At 46.0% G+C, this 15,230-nt stretch overlaps 1 protein-coding gene across 1 annotated transcript in view; it reads right to left on the bottom strand.

The window, feature by feature from the left end:
* Positions 1-6,401: 6,401 nt before the first annotated feature.
* Positions 6,402-15,230, bottom strand: part of SYNPO2L (synaptopodin 2 like) — a 29,028-nt gene continuing 20,199 nt past the window's right edge. Inside the window, exon 4 of the mRNA XM_040071135.2 lies at positions 6,402-12,498. Within this exon, the coding sequence (XP_039927069.1) occupies positions 10,154-12,498 (2,345 nt within the window). The 3' untranslated portion in view covers positions 6,402-10,153. The remainder of the gene's footprint in view (positions 12,499-15,230) is intronic.

Below are 15,230 nucleotides of genomic sequence, written 5' to 3'. Positions count from 1 at the left end.
GGCATCCTGTGGTTATTAATAGCCGAAGGCCCAGAGGTCAGGGTCTCAGATAGCACTGCTGCCATCCCTGAGGACAGGGGAAAAGAAAAGGTTGCACCTCCAGTCTCCTGCAGGAGGTCTCCTGCAGTCACTGTCTCAATGGCCAGGAAAACCAGGCACTCCATAGGCGCCTCACTTCTTTCTCCTCTTTGTTCAATTAAACATGCAGTTCCTCTTCCTCCTCCTATTGCTTTTTGTTACAATTCATAAAATCTTCTCAATATCCTGTTCATCAGTAATGCCTCAAAAGTTATCTTGGGTCTTGCTCTGTTTTACGCTCTACTTCTGCCCCTTCTTAATCATTCACCCTAGTGTCCTCTAGGCTGCCATATATATTTCCTAAAATGCTTCAGAAAATAAAGAAGCAAAATAATGGTATGCATGAGACAAGAAGTAGTAGGAAAACCCACAAAGTCTAGAAAGCTATTTACAGAATTCTGGGAGTAACTATTTAATATGTATGGGAAACCCAACTGAATCAAAGATCAAGGAAATTGATTTCCTGATTAATGACAGAAATAGGGTTGATAGTCTGCATTTGGTATAGCTTTGTACATACAAATAATTCCCCTTAACTCCTGTTCATTATGAGGTGACTCTCCCTCTTTCTCCTGCCCACCCAATTGGGTTCTGGTTTTAGGATGAAGGAAACATATTTCATTTTACTGAAATACTCAAAGATGCACATACCATCCAGCTTCTGAATAAGGCAAAAATCCTCCAGAAAACATTGTCTTTCTATTTCACATTGGAAGATTGAATCCCTATTGGATAAAAATCACGTTGTCCATTGAATAATCCTGGAGTCTAGTGAGGCGAAGAAAAACCAAAACACAGTTGTGATTATAGTAGAATCATCTGCACAGAGAATTGCAAGCAAAGTTGATATAAAGGAATATCAGGAGATAGCCACTTTCCTTTTTCCCTAGACGTTGCTGTTGTTTTTTCCTGCACCAAATGCATATAAAACTTTGCAGTATGATAACTGGGTTGAAAGCACTAAGTGTTAATCCCCAGTACTGTTAGGAAGGTCCTGTAGAAGACTGCTGTAACATTCCTATGCGCAATAAACAGTTTTTATATCCTGCTTGGAGTTAGGGCATATATGACATTCTTCTGGCCCAAAGTTTCCTACTTTCCTCTTGCTTGCATCCATATAAACACAATGCATACCTTGCATTGTGCCTGTTTCATAGCCCTGATTCTCCCTCGTTTATATCTACTGTAAGGGCATGACGTATGCTTTCCACTACCACCAAGAGAGCTGCATCCTCCACTGAGCTGGAATGACACACCAGAGCGATGTCCAGCCCAGATCCTGCCCTCACACTCCCATGCTGGAGATTCAGGAGCAAATCCCTGGAGCAGTTCCAGTGTAAAATAAGCACAATTAAACTGTAAACACCCACTGCCTGCTCTAGGCACCATCGCAGAGCTTCATGCCTGGTGAAGGCATTTACATCTGCACAAAGCTGGAAGGTGTCAAATGCTACTCTCACAGCTGACCATCTGTCCACGCGTCACACCCACTCTGCCAAGTGCAGGTGGCCACAGAGGAGCGGGTCTCTTGGAGTTGCCAAGCCCTGCACACTGCAGATCGTACGAGGAGGAGTATTTTTCTCACATGTTAATTCTTCTGGGTTGGTTTAGCACCATGCTTGACGTTTGGCCAGAGTGCCCAGTGTCTGCTGTGACGTCCAGTTGTGCTCCTTGAGATGCTGCTCTCCTATTCAAATTCCCTGTGCTCTAAACATTCATTCATCATTCATCAAGGGAGACACTGCCTGCCACAAGGTGGTGGCATATGGAGGGAACAGAGTGAGAACAAACACAATGTGCTGCTTTATTGCTTAAAATCAGGGCCCTTTGCCTCTCCTTTCCCAAAAGCATGAGGTAGAATTACATGCAAATTTAAGAAGTCTCTAGCTCCATTTTGATAATCATCTGAGAAATTAATGTGATTTCTATCATCAGGTGAGAAGTTGAGAAATGCAGCTGCCATTGTATGGTACCTGTTTGCAGTACCTAGGCTGATGCTAAACTCTACCTCCTCTCTACTTGCTTCCAGCAGCTGTTTTCAGACCACTGTATGGGTGTTGTTTTATTTCTCCAATCATCTCCTGTGCCTTCCTGAGCACAAATTACACCTTAGGGGAACAGTTTGTGCCAGCTGTATATCATGTGGGAACCTGATGGACCTTGAGGCATGGTGTAGCTCCAAAAGATGATGTAGCAGGGAAGAATGTGGTTGTTCCTCCCTGTGACGTGACCTGGTGCACCTCTGCTTCCTCCCACCCCAGGCAGCTGCAGAGAGAGAGAAGGTGAGCATGCTGGAAGGGAGCAGAGTGCCCTATAGTAATTGGAAGTGAGCAGGAAACAGATGAGATCCCTCCTAGAAAACTCAAGAGAGACTAGGGAAAAGCAATAACAAGATGAAGAGAAGGCATGTCTAGCATGGTGTGTGAGGATCTCAATCAGACTATGAGCAGGCATACCCTGCCATTAGGACCAGGAACAAGGTACTGACAGTTCAGGGTGAGCCAACTCCAGGAGACAAGAGTCTGCTGTGGATCCCCAGCCCAAAGGGCCAGAGGCAAGCAGGGTTAGGATCAAGGCCAAGGATGCTGAAGACAAGATATAAGGAGTCATGGGAACTGTGGTCTGATGGGAACAAAGCATTTGTTTGCCTAGTCAAGGTCTCTTGCAAGAAGTTTACATATACCAGGTGAGACATGGGGCCTAAGAGTGCATCTGCAAGGAGCTGAACGGAGCCTGAGCCTTGAACCTGTTAGTGTGGCACCAGGATTTATACGGTGATTTGTATAAAGCACTCTTGTGTCTGACGCTTAAGCACCAAGACACACCTAAAACTGAGATTCTTACCTCCTACTCTACCTACAAATAAAATTATATGTCTTTATTTTCAGTTACCACACAGAGAACTAAATACTGCTCCTTTCTCCTTTCTATACATGGTTTCTCCTGAGACATAAGAATGTCTAGTTCAAAATTCTATAAATATCAACTGTGGGTCTAGCAGATACTTCACTTGTGTCCTGCCATGGTGCCAGGTTCAGCAGGTCAATGGCTTTTTTTACACTGGGAATACTGTACCGGTCTTCTATCCCTGCCATAAATAATGCAATGAACTCAGAAGAAGATGTCTTCTTACTCTTACCTTACTCACTCATAGCAGTCAATGCTAAGGGTTTTAAATCACTACAAGCTGTGCTTGAGGTGGTTTTGTTTCTTTAGGGTGGAAGGGTTTACCTGGACTGTGGTGGAGTTCAGTGGCTAAATTCAGTCTTTGCTTAAGTACATGGAATTTCCATTAATGCCAGTGGGGTAGTACATGGGATGCCTGTAGGACTTTTCACCACTTCAGAGAGTTTATAATTATACAAGAAACTGTCTGTATCTCACTGTGACCACCTCCCTCTTTCCAAATATACCCGTTGTTTAAGTGGCCTGAGGAACAGCCTAAAAAAAGTTTTGCTTTCTCTGACATGTATCTTCAAAATTAATTTATTTTTGCACTGTACACCTGATTTCAAATGGTCTAACTTCAAGTTGTCAATGCCTACAAACTCATTTCAAGAGCAGCATATGAAATCTGCTTTATTACGTTGCTAGATGGACACAAGCAATTCTTCAGAGAAGCATCATCAGCAGAGCTGTCTCCAGAGCACATTTTGGTCATGTAGAAGTCAGGAAAATAGCATCAGCCTTCAGCACTTTAATTTTTCAAAGATGGAGAATTAAACCTTGCCCTTGCTCTCCTTTTTCCCTTATGCCCACCACTGATCTGTGTTGAAAGGATTCATGAACAGAAGATTCCAACATGATTCAATATGTTCTTAAAAAAAAAAAAAAAAAAAAAGTTGCAAAACTCTTTATTTGGTGCTTTTTTCCCTGGTTATTGTTATGGTGATGATGATATAAATATAATTTTTGTTATTGCAAAATATTTCATGTATTCTTAACCTGTTTCAGTTTACACAGACATCAGGGAGACTTGTCAGTACTTTGTAGCACCAAAATAGGAGAAACGGTAAATGCCAGGCTCTCTCATGCTACTAAGTGGGCTTAATGCACAGTTAGATGTAGGACTGCGACAGAAATATGTAGGATTTGACCGCAGAGATGGAGTGTGTGTGGAAATAGCTGGCGGTCCCGTGGTGTGTTTCTTGCTGGGCAGCCTGTTGGTCTGCATGACCCAGGAATCCCCTCCAAGCTGCAGCGAGCCCCCCGCTGCCAAAACTCTCTGGTATGAGCCTGACCTTCTCCTCTGCTATGTGGGACTGAGCAGCACCATATGTGAGTGTCACAAGAGGATAGATTAGGAAGAAAGGACTTCCTAAGATTTTAAATCCTCTAGACTTAACGCGTCAGGAGAGTGCCAAAACCCCAGGTAAGTCAGAGAAGAACAGTGGCAACATCTAGTGGCCGCTGAAGCTATAGGTCGGTACTGTGGGGGAATAGCCTTGTCTTTCCTGTATGCCACATATTCCCTGATCTTTGTGATCTTTCCTGCACATTCTCCTTCCGTCGGGTACGATCGTTTGGGGGTAGATATCTCCACGAGGCACATTACTATTTTCTGGTTTTAAACTTCTCTCTAAGGTGGGCACCAAAGACCAAGTTAATCCCTAGCCTGCTATATAACTCTTTAGTAATCCTTTGGCCTGGCAGGCTCCTGTTCCACTTTTCAGTCTGATTGTCTGGCTCCTTCTGACATGATCTGCTCTGAGAGGAAATGACTCTCACTTGAGAAGGTTGTAGAGGTTAACAGGGAATTGAATTAAGAGCCCGAGATACAGCAACTGTCCTGCAATGTGTCAAACCATCTGGAGTAGCTCATAATCCTACTATGTCAGATTTATTAAGCAAAACAAGATGCAGTCCTAATCTGCAGCCTGTGCATCTGTATACTTACTTTTTTTTGAGCTTTGCTTCTGGTTGGACAGAAGCTTAGGTTTGGCATCAGCAAACATTGCTGTCCCTTTCTCCATTTTCTAATGGCAAGTCAATCAGAAATATGCTGGATAGTCCAAAGACCTACCTCCAGACCACTGCAAAAGGAAGCCCTCCTTGCAACTATCTGACAACATCCACAAAATTATACTTGGACAAATGTCCAGAGCCTGCAGTCTAATCCTACAGCTGATCCCAGTGTCTTTTGCAGTGCTTTGGAATTGCTATCTGTGAGTGAGATGTATCTGGGAAAGGCAACCTGCTAACGCTTGTCATAAAGAGAACACAATGAGCCTCTCAGGACCCAGAAACTGAGTAGACTTTAACATGAATTTGGTTAGTTTAGAGTTAGGATTAGATTTGGAGCCTGAGAATACAGTGAGATATATTTGCTTTCCTGACTGACTTGTTTTTCTGATATTTTGGTTAATATTAAGCTGTATTGCTCAATGGGAGTTTATATTTGGATTTAACAGAGCTGACCAGCTTCCACTGATACTGGATTTACAGGCAGAAGGTAGGGTTTAGGTTAGAATAGGCTGAGGGGCAGTGATGGGGCAGGCCAGCTCAGGCTGGTCCACAAATGTCTTCAACCTGTCAGTGAGTGAGTGTTTTATAGCCTGTAGTACCAAAGTTTTGGATCTATCTTTAGATTTTGCTTGCATGGAGCTTTTTTAATGTGTAGAGTATTTAAGTCCAAACTAGGTGTTTTTATTGCTGAGACAACCCATCCTTTTCTCAACTCGTTATATTCTCTTGTCCTTCAAAGTTTGTAGTAGGTAGAGCTAAATGCATGTGCTGAACACATAGCAATTCATCCTGGGTGCCAAGCAAAGAGTGACAAAATGACACATGTAAAGTGCATATCACAAGTTTATTTTTCTGCACAAACAAATAGAAAGTGATTGTAAATTGGAAAAAAAAAAAAAAAAAAAACACAAAACAGAAAAGGAAAAAAGGTATTTCCATAAAGAAAGATGCCAACTCTGGAGTCACATCTTTCACCAGACTGAGCAATGCTGATGGGCTCCCATTTGCAGAGCACTGATGGGTCTCTTCTAGAGAAAAGGGTCTAGTAGGGCGTGCTGGATATTGTAGCAGAAAGGGAGCAAATTCTTTACAATCTTGCCTCACACTGTGCTTGTGTCCGGTATCAGTGACTCCTCATCACACCAGTCTCTTCTGAGATGCTTCCTCCCAGGTGCTGCAGGATCTTGAGGTTATCTCTGGTAAGTGTTCCCATATATTGAGAGGGAAGGGACTGTTACTTCTGAAGCAAAGATAAAACCCCTGGATTGCCATAGCTGCAATGTGAAGCCTGCAGCATGCTAGGGAGGAGGGATGGTAGGCGGTTTTAAATCAGAGCCAATGAAGACATCTTCAAATACTTAACAAGGGAACACTGGGGTTTGGCCTACCACTGCAGCTTATAACTTAGCAGGTGGGAGCTAAAACTTTTCAAACAACAGTTTATGTCTGTGCTTGTTCAACAGCTGAGGAATTAGACATTTGGAGAGGCTCAAGACAAGCTTACATGTTTCAAAATATTCCTTGTAATTTCACCTGTGACCTTTCTAGCAGGCCAGCCACAGTATTTTCATGAGCAGACATTAGCAGAGCTGCTTAAAGCCAGCAATTGTTCAGGTTTCTTCCTTGCAACTTAACAGATGCATCTCAGTATTATTTCTCATCTCATGCTACTTGCAGCTACAGGCCTTATTTGGGATACACCATGAGCACTGTAGGCCTCACCTGCAACAGCATCTGCTTCTGCAGATCAAGTCCTGTGTCAGCATGGGATCCAGAAATTTTGTGAGGGGTTTAAGTCCATGAAACTACTTCGGTTTTGCTTCTAAACATAGGTTTGAAGCAAGGATGTAAGTAAAATGCAGGATTCCCAGCCTCCTGGTTATTTTCCTTGCTCTTATATTTAATATTTGTTCTCCAATCAAACCTAACTTCTTTAATTTCCTGCCCATTACATTATCAGAAATGATGGGGCAAATGCAATTGTTCCACTCACTAGGGTCATGATATCTAACACTGAATGGTGTTTGGCAATCACTCCTCAGAAGAAATCATTGTCTCCTGGAAATCTGGAGTGGGATCACCAAATTACTAAACCCATGCAATCTCTCTTACGTACTAAGGCCAGACTTCTTTATTTTTCCAGTGGCAAAATGAATTTCCTGAGACTTTCAGGCCCTGAGAGCACTTAACTTTAGGGGCCTGAGGGAAAGGGATACTGGAGTAAGATTCAGACTTTCTGAGGTTTTTTCTTGACTGCAGAATTATGTTGAGCACCCTTCCTCTGGTCCACACAACCCCTCTCTACACCTGAGTTCAGTAATGCTTTCAGCCTGGGCTAGCTTGTCTGTCTGAGGCTAATGGCTTAACTCACTAGCCAGGGACAGACAACACTCCACAAGGAGATGAGAGACAAAGCTTTTGGAGCACTGCTACTTCAGTTCCTTCGTACAGCTTTCCTAGATAAAATAGAAGATTCCTCCCTCCATGTTTGGGAAGTCACAGAGGTTCAGTTTGCACACAGGGTTTTTTTGTTTGGTTGGTTGGGGTTTGTTGTTTTTGTTTTTGTTTTTGTTTTTTTAAAGAAACGCTGGCAATGCAATGCAGTACAGGATGAGTGAGAAAGCAATCATCTGAGATAGGTTTTGTATCATGGCTGTTCCCCTTCCCTGGAGCTATGTGGATTCTGGTGATCTGAATTAACTCTGTGGAGATGATTTCTCCTGACATCCTCTCTGGGGCTTTTCAGGGACACAATCTCCTCATCAATTCAGGTTAGCTGCTCCTATGTCATACAACCAGATGCAGCATCTCTTCTGACTCAGCCTCACTTTTGTCCATTCACTCAAGGTATTCCCATGGCTTTTCTTACAATCCTTTCCCATGGCTGATAGTGTGCCAAGTGAGGTGTAAGTTCTGTCTTCCTCTCTCCTCAGCTTGCTCATTATATGCTTCAGGGCCACCAGGAATATGCACTGCAAACACAGGCCTGAAAAGCAGTCCAGCCGGAATGTGAAGGATTCAAAGGCAGAACTGTGTCTTACTTCTCCTTCTCTCTCATTCTGTCCCTCCCAAGCTTGTCCAGGATCAGAGGTGCTAGCTAGGTTTTCCAGCCTTCTTTTTCTTCATAGGAGAGCATACATGAGAAATCTTCAGGTGCTCACAGAGAAAGACTTTCAAGCCTCCAAGAAACAGTAGAGCCCCAGCTATCATGAAAAAGCTACACATCATAACCTCCTGCTGTGCACAGGAAGGTTGGCTTAGATTTAGTATGAAACAACACTAGCTGCTCTGCATAGCTGCTTCAGACCCACTTGCATTCCTTTTATTCCCCCAGAACCTAAACTTTTGTATATCCAAAGTTTGTGCTCAGTCCAATCAGAGAATAGCTGCTGCTTGAAGGAGAGGAGCAAGTCTAATGAGAGGGAGACTCGTCTCAAGGAGAGAGGGCTATGAGACCCTCATTCTGCCTCATGTACACGTTCCTAAGGGTTTAGCAAAAGGCTGGGCAACCCTGACCCACAAAGAGGTGGCAAATCCCTTCCCTGCAGCTGGGGCATCTGCTGTGTTTGGAGGCAGCATTTCAGGAGCAATGCTTTCTTGATGTACTTGTGGGATTACACTGGAAAAGTGGCTGCTGGCAAAGAAGACCACAGGCAGGGGAGTGTGTAAACCAGAGTAAAGATGATATGCACACACACATGCACAGTCCCTACTAATATGCCGAATTCTTCCTTGGGATGGCAGTGCCTTCTTCCTACATGCCTGTAGTGTAGGGATTAATTTGGAGGCTAACCTGGGACATTCAAGGAATAACCAGTACTGTTTCCCCAGCATCATCAGCAAACTGAACTCTGTATATGTGTGTGAGTGCAGATCCTCTGGGATTCTCAGAGCCCTTCAGTTTTTACCAAATAAGCCCCACAATAATACCTAAGTCATTTTGTATGAAGTTTTACTTGTGACTTTCTGTTTTCCTGACCTCCACTTCCATGCTGAGAATGTCTGTAAAGGCCCACCGTTTTCCCCTCATCACAAAGATTTCAGCAAGTTTTAAGTTGTGACCCATTTCTAATCTTGCCCCACTTCTGTCCTAAACTAAACAAAAAGATTGTGTACAAATACATAATCAGTTGTGCCTCATTTTAAAGCCAACTGTACCTTCTCCCATGCAATCCACCTTTCTACTTACAGTATCCATATCCTGTTCAGTGACACTGATGCTGCAGGGCCTCTCTTTGTGCCAACCAGACACTGCCTTTGACTTTGTGTGTCCTCAAAAATGGATACTTCCTTCTGCAGTTCCCACAGCTGGTGATAGCTCTATCAAGTCCCCTCAAAGCCCCTCTTTGGCAAACTATTTCCAGACCTAATAGTGGTATTTAGTACCAGCTAGGATGACTCTCGCTTTTACCCCCAGCCCTGAACTGGAGGAGCAGGCACACATGGCCACTCTCAGGCCACATGTGCATGGGCAAACACCACTCCTCACTCTGCTCCCTTGCCCCCTTTCCCATGCCCCCACAGAGGGAAGTCTGGGAGAAATGTCCCAGGTGAGGCCCCACTTGTCCTTTCACTCCCTGCTGAGTGTTGCTGTGTGGATGTGTGTGTGCACACACGCGCGTACAGGCTGGAAGGATCAGAGAACCACAGTCTAATGGGAAAGCTGGGGCTTCTGTTCTGTAACCCCACCTCTCACCCTTTCTTCCTGGAAAGCTCTTGCCTCCTAGTTTCCTTCTATGCAGGGGTGACTCCAAAGCCCTTGGGAAAGGAAAACTACTGCTTCATGTATGTCTCCATGTGAGATAACCTCTGCCATTCACCCCCTCTGGGTTTTGCTGCTGTGTACAAGTTCCCAGTCTTTGTGTACCACACACATGCCCTCTCTCCACATTCTTCCTCCTGCTGTAGCCACTGCCAGAAAGCCTTTCCATGAGGTATCCCATCTGAGACCAAGGGGAGGCTGGGGAAGGGGGTGGTGCAGAAGGGCAGTAATTTTTTGAGCTTTTTTTCTTCATTTTGTGTCACTCATCCCAATGTACTGAGCTGACATGAAAGACAAAACAAATGCTATCTCTGCGGGGCCACAGGCAGAATGGGAGGGGTGTCTGCCTCAGTGATGGCCAAAACTTGGCCTCCACACGTTGGCCTGCATGCCTGTTCTTGCTGCGGAGAACTTGGGCCTGGCCACCTGAAACCGAGAGGCAGAGGCTGAGTTTAGAGGAGGCCCCTGTCCCACCTGGGGGACAGGGACAGGCTCTGGGGAGCTCTGATATGGCTTAGGGGAGGGGCTGAGCTCCACCTGGAAGGGTGCTGGTGTAGCAGGGGCAGAAGAGGCCATTTCTGTTCTCCACAATGGCTCATCCAGCGTGGTGGCTGAGCGGGGCACAAGCACAGTGGGTGCCAGGCTGCTGGAGGTTGGCATGGGAGCTGGAGTGGAGAAGCGACGAATCTCCTGGGTCTTGGCTGTTTTCACAGGGACCTGCTTGGCTGTCATGAAGGATGTGCTAGCCTGTGGGGTTGGCTGACCAGGACTATTCTGACTGCTGGGGCTTGGGGGCTCCCCAAAACAGAACATGGCTGACTTTAATTGATAGGGCTGGTGGCGCATTAAATCAATGACCTTGATCCCTGATTTCTGGCCAGGTGCCTTTTTCACTTTGCTCTCTGCTTTGCTAGCCTGAGATTTGCTGGCTGCCAGGGGGTAGAAAGGGGAATGCATTGGGTTGTAAGCTATTGGAGGGGGAGCCCGGATGTTGGGTGAGTATTTCCAGCATGAGGGTAGAGAAGGGGATGGAGAGGGGGTCCTGGGCTTGTACTCTGGCTTCGGTGTTGTTTCCACCACAAATTTGTCCATGCGGCTCTGGCGTTTGGCAAAAAGCTCTGCCCCCTTGCCTTTAAGCTGAGGCATATCCTGGGCCCCATTTACCAATCCAGCATCTTGCTGAGGCTTGGGGGCCACTGGAGGTGGGGTCTTGAACTTGCGGCCTGGGGACTGCATGAAGTTGCAGGCCTCTGCACCCAGGCTGAGGAAGTCCTCCTCAGGCCCAGACTCAAATCCTGCCCCAGGGTGGTCGCCTTTTGGCTTCTCATCCAGGTTCTGCACCAGAGACAGGAGCTCAGGGTTGGGTGAATTCTTTTTCTTCTCCTCAATCTTACTGAACATGGGTTTCTTGTTGCCCCGTCGGCGAGCCTCCTGCAGGATGCCTGTGCGAGGAGCTGGCACAGCAATCCTCTGCTCCCTGGAGGTTAAGGGATCCGAAGGAGGTTGTGGCATTGCTGGAGTGATGGCAGGAGAAGGCTGTTTGGGCAGAGGGGAGCTGCTTCTCATGTGCTGTGATGGTGCTGGACTAATATACAATGAAGAAGAGGCTGTTCCAGGGACTCGTGGCTGGGATCCTGCGGAGGCCATATCCCCTCCTGGCTTTGAGGGAGCTGACAGAAAGATAGAGGTGGTGGATGTCCGGGCAGTGTTGGCGGAAGGCTTGATCTCCGAAGCACTTCCTCCCCCTTTTGGCTGTGACTCCAGTGGTGATGTTGGTCTTCCTGGTGCAGGAATATACAGAGATGTGGAGGAGCTGACGGGACCACGCTGTGTTGGCACTGGTGCATTGGCAGGTGTTCCTGGAACCAGAGGTGAGAAAGGGGGAACCACTGTGCTTTGCCCACCCAGACTTTCAGTGGGTTTTTTGGGTGCAGGTGGCCTAAAGATGACGGAGGATGTTGCTGGACGTTGGCCAGAAAAGCCAGGAGTAAAGGGCCGTGCAGACCTGTTGAACATGCTTGTTGAACTTGAAGAGAAGGGGTCAGGGGTGCTTGGGGGAGGCGGGAAGAAAGTGGGGCTGGGGGCAGTCAGGAGCTGAGTGGGGACGGTGGCTGGCTGCTTGCTGGGCACTTGCACACCTTCCAGGTGGATGCTGAGAGGCACATTGACTGCCTTCTCTGGCACAGGCATATCTCCGTTCACTGTGCCCTGCTTGGGCTGGGCAGCTGAGGCAAGATCTGGGCTCTTCTGCGCTGGAGTTTTCTCGACTGTGTACTTCCCAGCCCGTTCCCTCTGCTGCTCAAATAATCGTGCTCCTTTACCTGAGGCCTCACTCAAACCTTTTTGCTTCTCTTCCTTCTGTTCAGAGTCAGATTTAGACTTTTCAATGTCTAGGTAAGTGTTGTCCCAGTCTGAGTGATTAGTTAGGCTTCGGGCGTCAGAGAAACCTTCCTCATCAAATTCAGATTCACTAGTTGGAAAAACTCCGTCTTCCTCCTCGTAGGAGCGGTCTTCATCAACACTGCCAAAGCTTACCAATGTGTACTTCTTAGCCCTCTGCCTGCGTTTCTTAAACATCAGCACCCCCTTGGAGTGGGGGTTAGGTGCATCTGTCAGCAGAGACGCAATGGTTCTGCACTTGGTTTTGGCTTCTTTCACGTTCTTCTCCTGGATGCTTTCGTGCCGGTGGAGCTCTGAAAGAGATAGAAAGAGGCAGTCTCAGAGATCAGAAAAGGTTGGGTGTGCGAAGGTGGGCAGTGAAATGGCTATAGGTGTTCTAGTGCACACAAGAGGATACACACCCCTTGTCCTACTTTTTCATTCCAGTTTTGCTGATGATAATGTCTTTATTATAAACTGTTGGTAGAAAATCAGGAGCAGTTTTCTCTTTCCCTGCAAACACAATAGAAGTCGATGCAGGTGTGGGGAGGGAACTCTTCCCACTCTAATGGCTGGTCTAAGTTTCCTCATTAGACCTGGGATTTCCTATTTCTGAAGCATGTGGCCAAAAGTTCCTGATGTTTTTAAAGTGCTTGCCCTTGCTTGCAGAAATTTTTACCATTTATTTATCACCCTGAAGGTGGAGCCCTGCTTTCTGTAGATGTTCCTCTGGCCATAAAGAGGATTGCATGTGTGCAAAAGGAAAGGTGCTCTGCAGGCACAGCAGGGCTGCTCCTGATCTGAGCCCTGCAATGTCAGCTACAGTCAGCATTGTACAGTAGCACTGTGTGTAGGGCTGTTTGTTGCTGTGCAGCAGCCCTGCCTCTGCAGGAGGCACAGGCAGCATGATTTCATCCTTGCTGCAGTCTCTTCCCTGTGCTCCATGCCTGGCAAGGAAGAAGAGTGTTTGCTCCTGAGCAAGAATCCCAGACCCCCACAACTGATCAGCCAGCCCAGAAGGAAATCCACTTAGACAGGCTTGCTTAGAAAAGACAACACCTGTTGGGACAGTGGCATAAGAGTGTGGGATAATCATTTTCCACCTGCTATGTGGCCAGTAAAGCCCCAGGGAGGAACACTGTGTCCTCTGTCTTTGTGTGCAGGGAAAGCAGGTGCAGAACAAGATTCAATAGTAAAACCAAACTTGTCTGCCCTAAGGAAAGTATGGACATGCCTTGAATCACTGTCGAAGTGACAGAAGTCAGCACTAAACTTGCACAGAAAAAAAAGCCCCTCACACCTAAACCACAGACTAATTTGTGATGTCTTTCTTTTCACCCTTTTCCATTGTCTTTTTCCCAGTATGATAGTACAGATGAAGCAACCAACCACTGTATGCATCTAATAATTTGTCAAAAAATCACCTTGTCTCCAGCCCAGAGAGACATCATAAACTATGCTGTGCTGAAGAGAGGAGAGGAGAGGAGAGGAGAGGAGAGGAGAGGAGAGGAGAGGAGAGGAGAGGAGAGGAGAGGAGAGGAGAGTGAGAGGAGAGGAGAGGAGAGGAGAGGAGAGGAGAGGAGAGGAGAGGAGAGGAGAGGTGCAAGGCAGTGCTGAGGGATGGTGTTAGCTCAAGAAATGATGGAAGCTGCTCAGTCCTCTCAGGATCTCACTTCTGAACATTTTATCATAAAGCATTCATTCAATTTGAACCTGTTAATGTGGCAAAATCACCTGCAGTGAGAGACAGGGATCTTTTTAAAGAAATTTACTAGTTTTCCTGAGGGCTGCAGTCTCCTAAAACCTTTCTAGTCCACACAATTGTGGCAAGTGTCATCATTCTGTACTGCATCAGTGTAACCACAGCAGAAAGAGCTTCCCTCTCCCACCCCATGCTGAAAATAAAGTGTTGATTTGCAAAGCAGTCATGCTTCCAGGAAGCTCTCAAAGTTTGCCATTCCACAGCAAATGCTGCTGCTTTGGGATTTCAGCAAGGAGACTTCTGTGGTTTGAGATAATTTCATGTGGATGCACAGTCCATTCCTCTCCTTTGCACCCAGAACTAGAAACAGGAAAAAATTAACGCTGAAATGGCTCATTATTTGTACTTGCATTTGCAAAGTGATGGTTCTTTGCAAAACTTTCCTTGCAGAATGACTCCATCTTGCTGAACCAAGACTGAAGTAGTGTCCAGGTTTTTGTGTAGATTTAATGTTCTTCAGGGCAGTCACACACTTGCCCTCCAAGACCTTGCTCTCTGTGATGGAAACAACTTAAGAGTCCCTGAAGGTCTGCTCACTTCATTTACAGATCTGCATTCCTGTGTCTCTACGGGTTGTTGCCAATGGAGAAAGTAAGGGAAATTGCTACAAACAACCTTGCTACAAGCTACTACACCTCACCTGGTGGTATTTTGCTTCTAAATTTACAAGGAGAAAGAGCAGCACCACAGAATCTTAGTCAAGTGCAGAATATGCAAACTCTGGCCTGAGTGATTCACAGGAGGATTTCTAGCATCAGGAGCTAACAGATAGGGAGTGACACCATTCAAAGTGATGTCTGCCATAAAAGTGCCAGCTCTAAAGTCTGGGCTAGCAAATATTGTCAGAGAAAATGTAACAGAGGATGGTCTTGGCTTTGACTCCACCAGCTTGAAGTCCTGGCTCAGCATTAGGATCCATGTACAACTTCCCTAGGAAGTTGCTCTGAACTGTCCTGTGCTCTGAAGGACCTGGCAAATAGGGCCCTCTGGGACCTGCTTCTCATCCCCCTCCTTTCTTCTTCCTACCTCTCTCCTCATCAAAGACTAAAGCACAAGACTAATTACACCAGTCCTCCCAACAGAAAAAACCATCATACTATTCAAGCTACAATCTTCCACAACAGTTTAAGAAAAAGAGAAATCTTCCTAAGATGACTCATAGAAGTAGAGCAAGATGAAATCAGAATAGGCAAAAGAATAGGTAAGGATGGTAAGACTAAAATAAGGAGAGGAAAGGAAAGAAGAAAGAAGAGAAGAGAAGAGAAGAGAAGGAGAAAGAGAAGA

This window comes from Hirundo rustica, chromosome 8, assembly GCF_015227805.2.
Source record: "Hirundo rustica isolate bHirRus1 chromosome 8, bHirRus1.pri.v3, whole genome shotgun sequence".
Lineage (NCBI taxonomy): Eukaryota > Metazoa > Chordata > Aves > Passeriformes > Hirundinidae > Hirundo > Hirundo rustica.
This window is presented reverse-complemented; position numbering and strand designations above follow the sequence as displayed.